At 30.1% G+C, this 18,714-nt stretch overlaps 2 protein-coding genes across 2 annotated transcripts in view; one reads left to right on the plus strand and one right to left on the minus strand.

Moving 5' to 3' along the window:
* Positions 1-11,273, plus strand: part of LOC147078723 (uncharacterized) — a 49,851-nt gene extending 38,578 nt beyond the window's left edge. The window contains exon 2 of the mRNA XM_085960390.1: positions 8,261-11,273. Coding sequence (XP_085816516.1) covers positions 8,261-9,712 — 1,452 coding nt within the window. The 3' untranslated portion in view covers positions 9,713-11,273. The remainder of the gene's footprint in view (positions 1-8,260) is intronic.
* The window catches only part of LOC147078717 (uncharacterized), an 869,452-nt gene that overhangs the window by 343,371 nt on the left and 507,367 nt on the right, over positions 1-18,714 (minus strand). The window lies entirely within an intron of this gene.

Below are 18,714 nucleotides of genomic sequence, written 5' to 3' on the forward strand. Positions count from 1 at the left end.
TGTTTGAAAACGTTCGCAAAGCAAATAATGTATTACGTGAGAAAGCACCGGTATGTGGTACTGCCTTAGGGCACAAAAGTCGACCGCGGAAGGAAAGCGCTGCTCGATAATAATAATATCATGTCTGCTCTGACACAATACCTCTGTTGCGCAACACACCTGCCTAATCAAATTCATAACGACAAAAACGAAAGCGCGGCAAAAATTGGGCAAGTTTAACCGGCCAGTTAGCCATTGCCCATTGGCCATAACATTCGGCCGATACGTATTTTATACTTAATGCGTTTTAAATTCAGAATGCGCGCGAGGTGTTGCCACAACATAAAAAGGCGTGATATTTAAATTTAGAACTGTATTCTCTTTTTTCGCTTATAGAATGCTATGTCTCGACAATAATTTAATATTATCAAAACATCGTACCTATAATAAATATTGAAAGTTTGTTCAAAACAACAGCAAAAGATTTATTGAGCAAATCTTTTTTTTACTGGTAACATTCATTAATAAATAATAAATGCTGGATTAAAAATGAACTAATAATTATTTATATATCATCGGTATTTTTATTCATTTAAATAACTGGGTGATTTTAGGTCATTCGCCGGAAACGCCTTAAGGCATTCACGTACAGAATATATTTTATCGAATTAATAAATACTAATATTAAAAAATATAATAATATCTATATTTAATAGTTTTAAAAACAAAGTTTTCTATTGATTCTGCGATATTTGAGTTTTACCTACCACGTAAATGCCAATTCAATTAATGAATTATTCAAATATCGAATATGAAATTGATTTATATTGAGATAAAAATAATTTAATTACCTACCTATTCGTAATTATTTTACGTAACTAAGTGATTCATCGAAGGATATTTAAATGTTTTATTGATGAAGTTCGTTTTCAGTTGAATTTCTGACTCAAACACGATATTCTATCGATTTTTCATTTAGATCTCGAAATAATGGATCAAGACAATACTAGTACAAATAAGTATTAGTTTTATAACTAACTAAATGGACAGTGAATAATGTATCTTCAACAAATTGTTTATAATATATCCCAACGTCTATTAAGGCATAGCATAAAAATACTGAAAATATCTTCAATTTTAAGTTAGAGACATAAAAAGATTTCTATTTCGCCGTTTGTAAAATATTTGCGATGTTTTTAACAATAATCCTTATTTATTGACTTTTATTTTCGGCATTTATTATAAGCAAACAAAATTCAGATACTTGGTAAATATGTGCTGTAGTATACCATTATAACTATTAATATGCGCAGATCTGACTTCTTCTCAGACGCAGGAATTAGGTGGAGCTAATGTGATTTTTGTTACGGTTGCTATTCTTATTAACATTATTGTCGATTATACTTACATCAAGAATCAATTTTTCTCACTCAGCGCCCCTTCGAATATGTCTTGTTTCGTAAAAAAACTATTGAACCTCACGATAATGTGGTATGTTTATAAACATGACCATAATGAAATATGTGAAATGGAAAAAATACAATTATTAATATACCAGCACTGCACCGCAAAGGAGGCCATGAGCTTTTATAATTTTTTTTAAGAAAACAGTTTATTCCATTTCAATTATAATAAATACCTTTTTCTGCCGGAGCATCGGCTTTTCGATCCAATAATCGTTAATTAAAAATTTAAATTTTTCATACATTCTGATACACCATTATCACAAACTAAGATTTTATGATGTAATATTAGGTTGGGGTAGATTATATTAAGTTAGGTTTGGTCTAAAAAGAAAGTTTTAAAATCTCATGTCCACCTCTGCGGCACATTTACCAATCTTTCATTGACACTAGACATTACCTGCAGTTTATAGTTTATTGTGACATAACAGTATGGACTGTATTCTTAATAAAAACAAATATCATAATAAAAATGCTAATAATTGAGAGCAATAAACTGTCAAAATAATAGATGCAAAGTTTATTCGATGCGATCTGGCAAACCTGTAAAATTCAAATTTAGAATAAATCAATTACGGTAATGCTCCAGTAGATAGCGCGACCGGTCCACCGACGTTCAAGTTCAAGGCGATGATGAAAAATATTCCTGCTCCGCGATCATCTGAATCATCTCTCACTTTCGTTTCGACCGGTGAAACGGATGGAGGCTCGTCTGGCGGTCGTCTGCCTTTTGCCAGCTGTCAGCTGACAGGTTAATTACGGCTTGCGCGATGAGATTGCGTACGAGAAGCGTGTGTGGTGAAGATGAGATGAAAATACAGACAACTTTCATGGCCAACTTGTCATTGTGCGGTGTTCGCGTTGTCAATCAAATTCTATTTGAATAATCGAACACCCATGATTCACAGAATTAACATCTTTATTATACCTAATATAAAAAATGACAATCATTGATGGTAGGTATCAAAGATACAAACGACTTAACTAAAAACCAAAATATAATAAAACAAAGTTTGGGTTTGTTGACACATTAGTTAAGATTAGTACGTCGATGATTCTACTGATAAAATTAAAATAAAAACATGCCGCTGTCCATAAGATTTCCATTACCTAATCAAATAATTCCTATAAGTAATATCGGCTTAAGATACTTCACATTGACCTGCGATTGTCTTTCAGCATATTTAAGCTCCAAATCATTCCATTTATTCATTTTAATATAACTTATTCTGACTTCTAATATTAGTAATATCCAGGGGAAGGTTTTTAGGGTCTCAAAAAACAGATAAGGCAAGCAGAGTATTCTCGTTGTCTGATCCTGTTTCGAGTACTGAGAATGAATTACCTTCAATAGACTAAGAAATGAAAGTACTCCGGTGACCAAATTCAAAGCATCAACCATCTATTTTCAAAGCTGTCGTCTGTGATAATTTCTGGAGTGACATTCTATAGCCATATAAAATTCGACAAAATGCAATCAAACAATTTGTCATTATTATTTAATTGTCACTACTGGTGTATTATTTAATGTCTATACATTTACCATATTTCAACTCACCACAATGAAATTTACTGACTGTATTCACTTTCCATTTAATCCAAAGCTATTATTCAAAATGCATTATTTAATTGTATGTTATGTAATATTAGAGTCGTATACCGATCTAATGTAAACTGACATTGCGATTAATTTTAAATTAATAATTGAAATGTTTACTTTTTTTTATTTTGTATAAAGAATCATTAATGTCGTGAATATATTTCAAGCAACAACAAAAAAAAATCGCAAACACGTTCTGTGTTGTTGATCTTAGTTGAATATAATTAATCATAATTTGCTTCGAATGAAAAAATCAGATTATGTTTTGTTTAAAACGAAAGTAAGTACACATGTTTAAAAGTAAACGCTTAAAATAACATTGTAAAGTAATGCCAGGCTAATAATACGTAATGCCATGTTTCGGAGAAAGTAAAAAAAACACATTATCGATATCTGCCATTTTCTCTGCCATACTTATTGGTTTTTATTTTTTTGCAAATCAGGCTTTACTTTTAGCACATATTAAACAATATATTTTGATTTCAAATACAAAACATTTTTATTATTTTTGTGTTTTTGTGATGATTATACGAGACGGAAGGGAAACTTTTCGTTTTCTTTTTAATGAATTCGGCTTACGTTTGATCACAATCTAAAATCTAAATAATCAGTTAATCGATATGATAGACAACGGTTGGATCAAGATGCGCACGTCTACTTGTACCTCACATCACCATTCCACCGATGCTACCTAACCACTTTACTTGGGGCGTTATTTTCGAGAAGTCTTTAAGAAGAATTTAAGGAAAAAAAAACTATATTGTCGTAAAATTAAAAAAAAAATCTCAACAGTATACCTATGAAAAAGGTTGACCGAATAGAATTCGAACCTCACATCTCACGCTATGTCACTCACATCATTTCTCACGCGATAGTTAAAGATGTGAAGTTCAAATCCCACTCAATCCAATTATTTTTAGATTTTTGTTTTCTGGTAGGTATGCTGTTCATATTTTTCAAAATTTTGTTTTTTCAATTTAATAAAATCTCAAAATTTCTAAAAACCTTATGTAAGTATCATAAATCTTTTCTCTATCATCTGCGACCCTTAACAGTTCGCTAGAGTTGATTTCAGCGCTCGAAATGGCGAATTTTACGAACTGGAGTGCTCGTTTATTCTATATTAACATAGTTATCTAATTCTCTGTGCGTTTTATAAAAACAAGTGTGTTAGATTTTCTATTACATAGCCTGCCTAGCTCAAATTAATGGTAGAATTATTTTTTCCACGAACTGGAACGGCACTCCGGTGTGCTCCGGTCATTTCGAGCCCCGTACTTTCCTTGAATAGTTGAGTTAAGTTGAGGAATGCTGTAGGTATTTTTTTCCTTCCATAATTTGGCCGAAGTATTGTCTTATAAGTTCTCATATATACCACCAATAACATCTTCAAGAACATACACATTTATCATTTTTATTATAGACGTAAACAAAATAATTAATACGAGATAGTGTTTTCATTATTGCAATGCATAATACACCTACTTAATCGTGCAGCGTATACACTTGATCAACATAACAATATTATACCTACCTATTATTTTTTAATATATTCCGACCATGAACTGTCATTCTTGAAGCCTTATTGAGTTTAAGTGTTATTTTTTTATAAGATTGGCTTGTCATTGATCGCCAGTGAAATAGAAACAACATAACTAGTTATTTTGAGAAATTCGTGTTGACCGAGTGATGAAATTTCAAAATATTGATATGCACGTAACCATAGCGACATGTATTAGTGTGCTTAGTCAAAGATATTTGACATTGCCAGCATTGAAATGTTTCTAAATGCGTAATATCCCAATCAATATAATAATAAATACATAAATTATTATCAACAAGGCAAAATAAAAACAATTAGTTTCTAGCTTTCATTAAACATCATCTAAAAAGATTAATTAGTTTTTAATTAATAATAACAGATCCGTAACATATAATTAAAATAGAATATTAACAAAAAATTAAACATGATATTTTGATATTTACCACGTTAACAAGATAAACTACATAGGTACTTAATAACTTTATTCGTTTAAACCACATATGAAATAAATAATATAGATTTACTAGACATATAAGAATAGTATGAACAATGGCAACAAATTATTTATTTATATCTTTATCGTCATCATTTACCGGGTTTAATCTACTTAGATGACAGTTCTTTTGGGTAATCCTACTATTATTGATCTATATCTCTTCACTGCTACATATTCTCATAAAAACCTAATATTTTTTAAAACTTAATTTGAAAAAAAATATTTTTTTAGTTTCGTCATAATATATTTTTCACTGACCATACTGCTAAAAAATGATTGTAATATCGTCACAGAATGAATCTTGCTGAAGCAATATTCGGACGCTGAAGATAATACTTATAAATCAAATATAAATATCTCTTTACTTTTGTTAAAAATGAACGATCGGCACAGATTTATTTTTTAGCTAATTATGTTTAATAAAATATGTATAATTTAACGATTATTTAGCTAATATGTACCCAAAGAGAAGAAACCCTTTGATAATGGATATCCTCTACATATATTGTACCCTCTTTAAGCTGCCCATACTCATGTGTACAGTTCTCTTCTTCTCATTCATTCCCTCTTGAATAAGGATCATGCCCACCCTGAAATGCAGTACGAGTAGGATTAGCCACCTCTCACAGTCCTCTGCTTTTCTCGGGCCAAAATGAAGCCTGCCCAAGTAAGCTCTTTCACCCGGTCGGTCTAGTGCGTCTACGCTATTTCTTTTCTTTGATTTCCTTAAAGCCTACGAAAAATCATCTGTCTCTCCGTGTTATATATCCACTGTTAGGAGCCGTTCTTTTATCTGGAGTCCCTAGATGATCGACTGGTTTATCTTGTACTCTGGTCTCTGTCCAAAAAATACGAAGCATTCGATGCAAATACCATATTTTGAAGGCATCAATGATTACCTTCCGTTTCCTCGCCTTCAGAGTCCACGACTTAATACCATACACTAATGTTTACATCGTTTTCGTGGTGATTAAATTCCTCCATCCTTCCATTTATAATATTAAAACGTGTCATCGCGTTTTTCGCAATCTATATAAGTAGTTTCCTATTTCTACTTTATCTTTCGCCTTTTTAAAATTAGTCCGATCGATAACCATTGACTTGATCTTAATTATTAAAGCACAATTTTAAAGTATTGCCAATTTTGAATTTATTTATTAAAAAAAAAGACATTATTAATTGAAGACGTTCATAACATGACATTTAGAATTCATTGTTACAAATATGACAAAAAACACCGCAAGAAACTTACAAGTTGGCGTAAATGTTCGATGCCTTTACAATATATTATAGGTATTGAAAATGAAGCCTCTAATAAAATGTCGATTAATAATTTCCTATATGCACATTTTAAATCGACTAATTTCACAATTTCTAATGGCTCCGTTTCGAAAATCTCTCTCTCGAGTCAATCATAGGAGATGCAGTTAAATATCGCAGTAAACGCATGACGCATCACAACTAGCACTTTTCTATCACAAGTTAGTTTTCACTGAGTCTCTTTTTTAACGGTTTTCAATAATAAAATAACTACCAGCTTCACTGAGGGTCAATGCACCAGCTTTAAAATAATTACGTGCATGAGAATTTGTTTATCAAAAACTGTTACGCTTATACTGGCTTCAATGCCATTCAGACTTTTTTTTTATATTTGGAAAATAGCTGACACGTATTGAATAATTTGCCATGTCAATCTACAAAGCTTTCACTTGAAGAAAAGTTTTGTGTGACGAATATTTTTGTTCAGAATATTTTTTCAATAAAATCACACGCAATATAATAGTATTGTTGGTCGTTTAAGTTATTTCAAAATAACCTGAATCGATAGTATGAAAAACCAATTTAAAATGTTAATCTTATATAAGCATTCATTCTGTATGATCGATTTAAAAACAAAATTGTCTTTGAATTCGAGTTAAGTTTCAAGCAATATATATACATAATATACTTCAAATCACCTTCTCGATGAATATTTTAAGTAAAAAGAATTTACACTTTTTAGCTACCTTAGTAAAAATGTAGAGGGAGTGTTTTTATTTAAAATATTGACCAAGAACGCAATGATTAAAGCAGAGTAAACTGAGTAAAAAAAATGGATTATTTAAAGAACATTCATTACCTCGTAATGAGTACAAAAATATTAGATTCTGATGCCGTGAATTGTGGACTAAAGACCTGCGTCTGGCAAATTAATCTAAATAAGTTAGACGAATATCTAATCACCATTTCTTATTTAACATGTATGAAGAAACTTCCTCTGGAGACATTCACATCGGATTGTAAAGATAGCCTAAAACTAAAAACATATAAACAATTACTCCACCCCAAGATAGAGCATATTATGTATATGTATCTTCATATCGTCTAGATATCTTCACATAGTTTTAATGAGAAATTCTTATGAGTAAATTGATCCACTCAATGTATTTAATCATTAATAGATGCCCGAAACCCAGAAAAATAATTTAAAAAATCCATCAAATTCCATTATTGAAATTAATTGTAATACAATTTACAATTCTTAGGCGTATTATACGCAATCCTTGTTAATATTAAATTCGATATACATAATCTGAAAACACTTCTTAGAAATATATAACCAATATATATTTTTTTAAATACGATATCCAGCAGGATTCAAACCTGCGTCAGTCGGGCTTCACGCCTACGTGCATTGACCACTATGCTATATGTATCTTATTGTCGCAAAAGAAGATTTTTTCTATTAGTTATATATTTCTAAGAAGTGTTTTCAAATTATGTATGTTCAATAAAAATAATGTTACATTCTTAAATCTTGTGAACTATTCGTTTGAATAAAAAAAAATAGTTAATAAATTATTATATTCATCAATTACTAGAAGCACTAGCACTAGCACAAAAACTAGAGCACGTGTAAACAATTAAACAAATATATATTATGAAAAAAATATTTTAAATACTCTCTAATAGTATGAGTTTTGTAGGCCCCTGAATAAGTATTATCTCCTTCAAGTATAAATTCAGCTCTGCATACATTATATTGATATTCTAATATTTCAAATTTAAATTAGTTTCTAAATTCTAATTCGTCACTTAATAACAATAATCGAGCATTCACTGAATCTACTCACTTATCAATAATATGTAGTAAATGACTAATTGAAGTTTTCTAATATTTATTTTATCTTTCATTACAGTGCCTCGCTGTCTTCATATGCGCAATCGCGACGACAGTAAATGCACAAGGAAGGCGGATCAGACTTCGACCACGCCCAGCACCAGTTCTTGATGACGAACTCCAATACTACGAAGCAGAACCTCGCGCTGGCGAAGAAGATTTAGTCTTAGTCTCGCCAGTTGATGAACTCTCATTATACGGACGCCAAGCAGCAAGAGCCGATAACTATATCCGTCCATCCGCACCAAAATCACCAAGAACAAAAGAATCATCAAAAGTCCCACCCGTACAAACAATCCGAAACTATAACAAAGTAAACGATGATGGATCATTCACTTTCGGTTACGAAGCTGCTGATGGAAGTTTCAAAGAAGAAACTAGAGGAACAGATTGTGTGGTCAGAGGAAAGTATGGATACGTTGACCCCGATGGTAACAAACGTGAGTTCACATATGTGTCAGGAAATCCTTGTGATCCCAATGCTCCGAGCGAAGATGAAGAAGAAATCAGGAAAGATGAATCTAACGAAGCTTCTGATGAGCCTGCTAATTACCCAGTAAGACCAGCAAGACCAATCCATACAACTGCACGTCCAACTACCACTGTTTTCCAAAATGCATACCGTCAACATGGCAACGAAGAAGAGGAAGAAGAAATTCCTCGCGTGCGTATTGCAAGACCACCTCCGACACCGATTGCCATCACTCCTCGTCCCCAACTCCCTGCCACAACTTTCCGCCCACAACTGCTTCAGATTACCCAACGTCCTCAACTACAACAGATAACTCAGAGACCTCAGATTCACTACAGCAGCGCTGCCCCATCATCCATCCAGCCTACTCCATCACCGTATGTAACTTCACAAAGACCAGCTGGGCATATCGATTTTGCAGCTGAATTCGCTAAATTCCAACAAGAAAACCAAATCGTTTCATCAACACCTGCAACTTACAAAACCAAATCGAAAGCTGGAGAGCCTATTTCTTCCACCGGAAATCCAATTTATTCAACTCAGTTAGTATTTGATCCATCTAATAATCAATACAATGCTCAATTATATCAAAGTCTTCCTCAAAACGGTGGAGAGTTTACTTTAAATCATCGTTCAGTCCAGCCTTCTCCAGGACAGCTTCAGATTCAACAGCAGCCACAAGGATTCAGCCCCCAGCCTCTATACAGACACCGCCTTCAACATCCTGGACCACCACAAATTCTGCGTAATCCACAAGAGCTTTACCAGAGACAACAGTCTGAGTTGCAGTACCAGAATTCCCAGCAGCTATTCGCCCAGCAACAGCAATTACAGCGCAGTCAGTTACAGCAAGATAGACAAGCTGCTCGCGCGGCTCTTGCACCTCCTCCACAGCAAGCACAACAACAACAACAGTTCTATTATGTTGCTCCAGGGCGCGACCAACAACAGGCAGGCCCAATCGATGCTTTCCTTCGTGGACACGGCATCCAGTATTAAATATATTTACGTGGTGTGAGAGTGCACATCGAAAAACGAACAATTACGATTAAAAAAAAACATTTATTCTCTCCAGTCGATGAATCTTCGATTGAGAAATAGTGCGAAATTATTTTTCTTATAATTATCTTCTGTTTTAATACAGCACCATAGAGTATTAGTAAAATACTCAAACGACCAGACATTATTAATTACCTGTTTACCATAATGATTATTATAATTCATTTCACTGTATTCACATATTATTTATATCATATTTTTAAAGATGCGTTCGATGTTGTGAGGTAAAACGACTTGTTATTATTTTTTTTGCCAAAGCCATTTTACTTTATGTAGCATCATAATGATCATAGTACCATTATATGAATATTTATTTTCTTTTTACCTTTTCGTATGCAAATATGATGTGAATATATTATTATTATCGTGTCGAAGTACTTTCGAGATGATTGTTTTAAGTTAAGTAAATGTGAATTTTGTGTATGCATGAATGTACAGAAAATAATCATGGCGTATGCGTTGTGCAACAGTCATTTTTGTAAAAACGCTAAATATAGTCAGTAAGCTTGTAAAAATATAAGCATTTTTATTTTTTATTGTATTTACTTTTTGTTCCTTTACATAATAACACAAAAAAAACACTACAGTGTCGCAACAAAATGTATACACAGTTTAATTTTATTTTATTTAAAATGAACCTTAATAATATAATGTTTATTAACATAAATAACAAAAAATTTCGTTGTAATTTTATTAGTACCTATTTAATTATACTCAAGACCGTTTTCATTGAAACAGATATTTACAGTTAAAATGTGTATACATTTTTTGGGTCACCCCTAATTTAAAATAAAACATAAAATACACACAGAAGTTATTCAACGTAATATGCATAGGTATATAATATAACACACCTATGAAAAGAATCAAGTAGGTATCTAACGATAGTAATTCATTATCACAGTTCTAATTAATTGTTGTAAATGCTATTTATTAGTTTTAAATTAACCAAGTTTAAAGATTGAATTCAATTAATATAATATGTGATATTGGTATATAAATGATACATTCAAATAATATGCAATACGTAGTATGTATTTAAATTAACCTTATAATTAATAAATAATTATCAGGACCGGTTTCGTTCGCTTCAAACATACATTCCCAACGGATCGTTTGAAATGGAGGAAACTGGTACTGATTATAGTATGCAAAATAATTAATTCCATTAATTGATTTTACAGTAAAGTTCTATTAATATGAAATAATGGGAGAGTATAATTCAAGATAAATATGGCAATGCATCGTAAAGAGAAACCAAATCTCATGATGATTCCTTCGCAATTCATTGTGTAAGGCATTGGTTTCTCATATCAGGGGTTCTTGGTTCGATTCTTGGTGAAATCACAATACGTTTATGTGATTTTGTCAAGCTTGTGTGTTTCTGTGATGGTTTCACCAGGTACTATAATTAATGCCCTCGTGGCCTGATTAAAGTCGTTTTTTACTAATTGTTAGTTAGGAAATGAGTGATGAATAATTTACAAGAAAAAAATCATTTAACAAAAAATTAAATAAAGAAAAATGTTTTTATAGTAGGTATTTCTTAGAACGTAAAGAATGACTAAAGCAGGTAAGTACACATTAAACTGAGCCTTCATAGTCTAAACCTTCTAATGTTTATTTTTATTTTTTTATCTACAGTACACAAATTTTATTTGCAATGCATAATAATTATTATAAATCGAGAATGTTTTCACGAAAGACAATCAGTTTTAAACATTTAGTTTATATGCGCATTGCCAATAAATATTTCAAATTATATTAAAGTAATATCAATCAATATTTATTATTTGGTTATTTGTCAATATTTTATACTTCAATAATATAAGGTGGGATTCAAATATACATTTTTAATTAATGGCAAAATCGCATTTGCAAGTTCATGCTTATTAACAATATTTATTTTCAAAAAACAACTAATTAGCACATATTTAATCTCAAATCTCTGTAATATAATAGAGGTATTGTTATAAATATTTGAGACATGGTTGTAAATACCAATCTTTGCATAAAATACAGACATCATTAAAAATCAATTCGGTTCAATTGTTTTTATTTCCTTGAATTTTACAAAAAAAATATTAGAAAATGTCCATGATTTTTGACCTCAAAATATAGAATGAACAAGATTCTGAGACGAATCAAATTAACATTCTATTATTTTATGTAAAAAAAAATACCGTTTTTCTCATGAAATCTGATAAACAAAGAAATTTTATAGTATTATCTCCTCTATGTAGGTCACATCTTTACAAAATCGTGTCTAATTCTAGGACATCAAATTGACCCAACCAGTCATTATCGGCTTCATTTAAATAACATTTAATCTGTTAACAATCGATAATAATTATTGTGAATAAAACTTACAATTTAATAATATAATAAAAATTGCCCGAGGACACCATTAAAAATATCGCGTGGCATAATTTTTCATGGTGGTAACATTTAGGATAAGTATACATATAATTCCATTTATCCTCTCTTTACTTGAAGGTTTTTTAGCATTTATATTTTTTATTCAATAAATAAAAGTTTATAACATTCTAATATGTGAAAAAAGTCAATTATATTAATAAGTAGATAGTTATAGTTTTTGTTGTTGTTGACCGAAACAGAACTAGCACCAGCTGAGTCAATATCTGCTACCAATGTTATTTTTTTTTATAGTTGTAAACTACTTTTTTTCATTATGTCAACAGGATATGAAAATTGGAGCGTGCATATTATAAAATACAATTAAATGTCTTTACTGCTACAAAAAATACTAAGGTTTTTGCTAACTAATTTAGCGGATTATTTTTTGACTACATAATTAAAATATAAAACTTCACTAGAAGTAAACATAAGTACTATTGTTTATACATATATTATGTATTTATATTTACTGACTGATGGTAATGTTGGTACCTGCTGGTGGTACGTATTAAATAGTAATATATTATAATTATCATTGGATACATAATATACTGCTATTTTTTGTATTGGTTTCAAATAAATACTATGCAAGGTCGAAAAATATATAAATAAAATTTCGTTTAATATAAAATAGTTTAAACTTATAAATATGCCATTTGTACACAACGTTTAATAGGTTTATAACATATATATATATATTGAGGAATTATTTTTTTCAGTCCATTTAATAAAGTCGATAATATAGTAGGAGAGCCCTGAGAGCTAATTTAATATGTGGGATATATTTGATAGGTCACCAGTAAAATACGTGTAAATTATTAATATCTTTTTATTTGACTTGATCATAATAATATATATATAAAATGTTGATTTATCAACGTATGAGATACAATGCAGGACTACTTTGTATGACTTATAAAATGGGCGTGTTACCTGTGCCGAGGTCCAAAATGGACTGCCTGAAATGGTGACACCACAAATATATATAATAATAAAACAATGATTCGATCTGAGATGTTGGTATCATACAAAAATTCAAACTACTAATGAGCGGCTTATAAACAAAAGGCTGTTTCCATTTTCATAAATTGTTGACGAATCATTAAAAGTGTCTTATATCTTTCTAATATATATAATTTATGAAACAACTATTTTTAAATGTTGTCTGTATACTATTAATGTATAATATCTTATACTATAATTTTTAGAAAATATGGATATAAAAAGAAATTACATTTTTATTGACTTCCTAACATTTTTCAAAAATGGAAACTGCCATCTTTGTTTCAAGAGTCCTCGAATAGATGTGTTAATATGCCAAGGTACATATTATATAATGCCACATGTGTATGATATGAAATGATGACAATAATATGAAATATTGGCGGAAGGAGAAAAATTTGGAGAAGATGGCGATCGTGAATGCAGGACATTATGCAGTGGGAGTAGAAAAGCGGTTTATATCCAAATCGGAATAAGGTTGTAAGTATAATCGTTTAAAGGATATAATATAAAGGAAGAAAAATATTAATAGTAAATTATCCAACAGAAGAAGCGTAAGTATTTCTACTCTGCAATATTAAGCAGGCATTTAAAGATGAGCTATCAAATATATTATTTTGGATTAAAAAAAACTCAAATTAGATATTCAATATATTTTTTGATGGTATACAATATTTACTGAGGCAATTTTTATTAATGCTTTAGATTAGGTACGTACAGTCGAGCTTGGTTATTACAAGGAAGATGGGACCGACTGAATTTGCTCGTTATAAGCAATACTCGTTATATCGTTATACAACATTTTTTGCGCCATGTTCTATTTAAGCATATAACAAAAAAAATCTGAAAACCATCGTAAAAATCCCCGAAACAAGCATGGCGTTCATAACCTAGGTACCTACTAACTTCACAAAGCTTGGATTTTTACATGCAATTTCAACCATATGCGTGGATACCGCTTCAATGTTGTCGGCGAAAACACCAATTAGGTACTTAGACACTTAACTACTGTCATAAACGTAATCTGATCCCGGCGGTATCGGTCTAGTTAACGTCCCGGTCAGATTTTATTGCTTAGGGTCGAACATGTTGTTTTTAAACTTTCGACATATTAACAGTTTTGCTCGGTATATACAGTTAATAAATGTATGGAGTAAATCATAAACTAAAATGTCAACGAATGTTTCCTCGCTATTTTCGTGATCGTAATAACCAAGATCGAATGTATGTATTAATAAAATAACCATTTTTATTCAATAAAAATAAAAGAAAAAAAAATAGTTATATAATAGTAAGTATTTAAATCGAGAAGTTATAAAATAAGCGGAATTATTTTCAATCACAGATTTAAGTGGCTGGTGCAAATATTGAAAAATGCAACATCTTACTGTACCTATATAACTTACGATGGGCAAGTGAAAGTAAGCCGCGGACAGTCAATATCCCGCTTAGGCCATATACATTATAACCAGATAGACACTACTTAACTATTTATATTGCAAATGGCATAAAGATTGAAGCTATGTATAGAGCCTTTCACTGTGTGAAATCATGTCCCGGGGAGAAAAGTGCGTTTGATTTGCGGTTAAAATGGTAAGTGCATTAGTAAATTAGATTTATATTGAAACATATTATAAAATTAATCCTTTTTTATTACTTATAATAATTTTCTAATATGTAACTACAATAATTATCTATTACCGTCATTAAAGTCGTTTTCCATTACGAATTGGTTTGACAAACGAATTGATATTATATCTGCATTTACATTTAAGTATAATAATATGATACCGCAATTTAGATTTATCATATGGCAATATAAAAACTGTGATACGTTAATATTATTTTATTGGTCATTTTATTTGACATACCTGCCTATAGATAAAATAAATGGACATAATATCCTTAATTAACTGTGAAATACAACGTTGTTATTTTACGATACAGTTAAATATGGCTGACGATTTCCGATTTTATGATATTATAATTACTGTCCGTGAAAACTAAACTAGTGTAAATCAAAAAAAAAATCTTTTGAAAAAATGCAATTTAAACTTTTGTATACGCTTAATATTAATAATTAATATATATATACGACATCGTGGTTTTAGTTAGTTCAGTTTTTTGTTATAAAATAAATATTAGTCAATGAATCAACTATGAAATAATATTGTCAAACAAAAACTTTTATTTTCGGTCGTTTCCATATGGCTGAAGATCGTGACCACCCTGAAATAGAGTTATATTCGATCTTTCTGCTTATTTTAGAGCAAAGTGAAGACTACTTCCAATAAGTTCCTTCATTTGTTCGCCGTTTGCGCGGCGATGTTCTTCATCTGCCTTACCTTTCCTGGACGCTATCCAAAACCACCAGTTTCTCCAAGTTTTCTACTCCACGCCAAATAGTATTTCTAAAAATGCAGAATGCATCTTAAATATAATGCCGAGAGTCGTTGCATTATGTCCTTGTTTACATTCCTTACTTAACTTATCTCTGATGAAATCTCTGAGGTACAGAAATATAGTTGAACCAAAATATACTATATTAATAACAAAATTTAATTTAGTATAGATAATTGATAACTTATAAGGCTAAATGTTTTTTTTTTTAAAGTGATATTTACAATTTTAAATAAGGTAGATTTGTATGTGGTATTTTTTTGTATTATGCAACAATTCTAGTGATCTAGTAGTGAATAAAATTAAAATAATTAAAATGTGATATAATTAATATGTATATTAAACTTACTTTAAATTTCACTTTTTAAATACAACTACGTAAGATTATTTAGGTACGCGCGTATTATTTTAATATATTCATGGTTCTGCTCTCTTCGTCAGTTCTTGGTGAAAACACCATGACCAGATGGTTATTTGACTGGCGAATACATTCGTAAAACTTTCATTAATGTGTACTATATTATACAAACTTGTCGTTATACATTTAAATCATTTTCACCTGCCGACTTCGAAACTCAGGTCCATTTTAAATGCGTTGTAATAGCGTATCGTAGCCAACACGTAGAAGAGAGCCAAACGGTGGGTAAAGAAAGAAACCTGCAAACGTAAAATCACAGTTTCGTGTACAGAATGTTTAACACAGGTGTCGCTAAAAACACTGAAGTTTCTCTGCATTTTTATATCTTTAATAAGAACTTAGTATTATTTAAAGAAAATTAAAATATAGTCACGATGTGTATTAGTAACATTTCAATATTAGAATCAGAATACGATTATAAAATTATTAATAGGTATTAATAATTACTCTGCCTATAAATTAACCACGTATTTATATACAAAATACAAGTACGTACCTTTGTATGTGCCTATATATTTATAATAACTATTCAATTCGATAATTATAACGTTATATTAATTATAAAAGAGGCGAGGAGTGGAGGTAGGCTGTAAAAATTCGAGATTAATAGTGAAATGATAGTGATTAATAGATTAAAAGTAATATAATTATATTTACAGATGATGCTGGTTAGTTATTAAAAACCAATTAAACCTTTCCTAATCCAAATCGTAATAGTTTAGGTATGCTATGGGCGATCCGACAAAAATAGTGCATACTTTTTTCAATTATACTTATCTGTTTACGCTGTATTAAGAATACATATTATTACAGATGGTGTTGGTTAGTGTTTTTAAAATTTAAAAACCCTGCCCAAATCATAATCGATAAAAAATATTGTTCTATCTATTAAATAACTAAAATTATGAATGGTTTAATGGCATAATTTTAGATTTTTTATAGATAAACGAATATTTTTTACTATTATCTACTGTAGCTTGGATATGCAGGGTTTAATTGAATTTTAAAAACTAACAAACACTATCTAAATATTGTAGTCGTAGTTAAATGAAAACAAATACGTTTGACTGAGAAAGTTTAGTATGCACTATTTATGTCAGATTTTAACAGCCTACCTCCACCCTTCATCACTGAATTATACTTGTATTGATGTTAACTAAAGATGCTATCTTTATTTATTTATTTATAGTACTATCATTGTTAAATAATTATAATATCCCACCAATTCTTTCACACTAGCTGCTTCCTATGGGAGAAAATATGGTATGGTATGTTGATAAGACATTGAAATTATAATTATTAATTACAGGTACTTATTTAATTTATTGTTTAAATAAATGTACCAATTAAATGTCTTTCAGCGCCTAATGTAAATAAGAGCAATTAATAGTACGTTTTTAAAATGCGTCATCGAGTATTCACTAAAAATAAAATGCATTTTGAATTTTAAATATCTGACGTAACAACAAATTGTTCATACTTACATGTCAAAATACCCATTATGATTTTAAAATATATAATTATATGTAGATAGTCAGTTTAATCATGTAATTATATCAAAACAAATATTATGATGGTATAAGCATTATATTGGAAAGCAAAACTATAAATACATTGGCGTTCATTTTAACGATATCAATAAAATTATATAGCTAAGGACTCTGTTACTCTTAGTTTTTGAACGTTTTTAAAATACAATGTGAGAATATTTTTATTGAAAATAATGACAACATCAGTATTAAGGAAAAGATCTTCCGATATAAAATACTATATATATGTCGATAATAATATTAATTTATACACAACTCGGCACGTGATTTACATAGGTGATGAACGCCATGCATTATAATGTAATAATTTACAAGACTGTGGTTAAAATACAACTTATTTGCACGCCATTCTTGAAGAGATTTCTGTTACTTACCTAAAGAAAATTACTATCAACTACACACTAAATTATACGGACATAAATAAATTATTGTAATAGTATTACATTTTCACTTTACTCTCTCTGAGCTCTTTCAACAGTATTGGTTTATTACGGATTCTTTCAAGTAATAAACATAATGTCATATAAAATTATTTACATTCATTATTAATTATTTACTTTAACTGTTAATTTATTTATGGCGAAAAAACAATGTATTAATGGAAATAAAACATAATACTATATGGTACACATTCCATATAATTTTATATACTATTAATTAAATTATAATTCATGGAAAATTCATATTCCATGAGGACCAGTTTTCATTTTAAGTATAAATACACGATAATAGATAATAACGAGGGTATACTGACAGAAAGCAGTAGCTCATAAAACAAGTTCTGAGGTAGTCGCAAAATGGACTTTAATTTTTTTTTCAAAGCGTTCTCCCACGTAGATTTTTTTATGATTTAAAAACATTTTTTCTACATTATAAAGACTAACCTTTATGGCAAACACAATATACGACGTGTTACAAGTCCTATATTTTGTATACGCAGAACGCATTAGGTCATTATCATGCTTTCTATCAGAATAAAAAAAAAATAACAATATGATTTAATAATGTTTCTATTTTCTCACCATTATATCCTATGCCTTTGTGCGTTTTACCAGGACATAGAGCGTAAAATTGTATACATTTTGGCATTTAAAACAGAAAAACAGCAAAAACTGAGTTAATGCGTTCTGTCAGTATACCCTCGATAATCTTTA

Source organism: Rhyacophila brunnea, unplaced genomic scaffold, assembly GCF_057557595.1.
Source record: "Rhyacophila brunnea isolate RB1 unplaced genomic scaffold, BYU_Rbru_1.0 scaffold_11, whole genome shotgun sequence".
Lineage (NCBI taxonomy): Eukaryota > Metazoa > Arthropoda > Insecta > Trichoptera > Rhyacophilidae > Rhyacophila > Rhyacophila brunnea.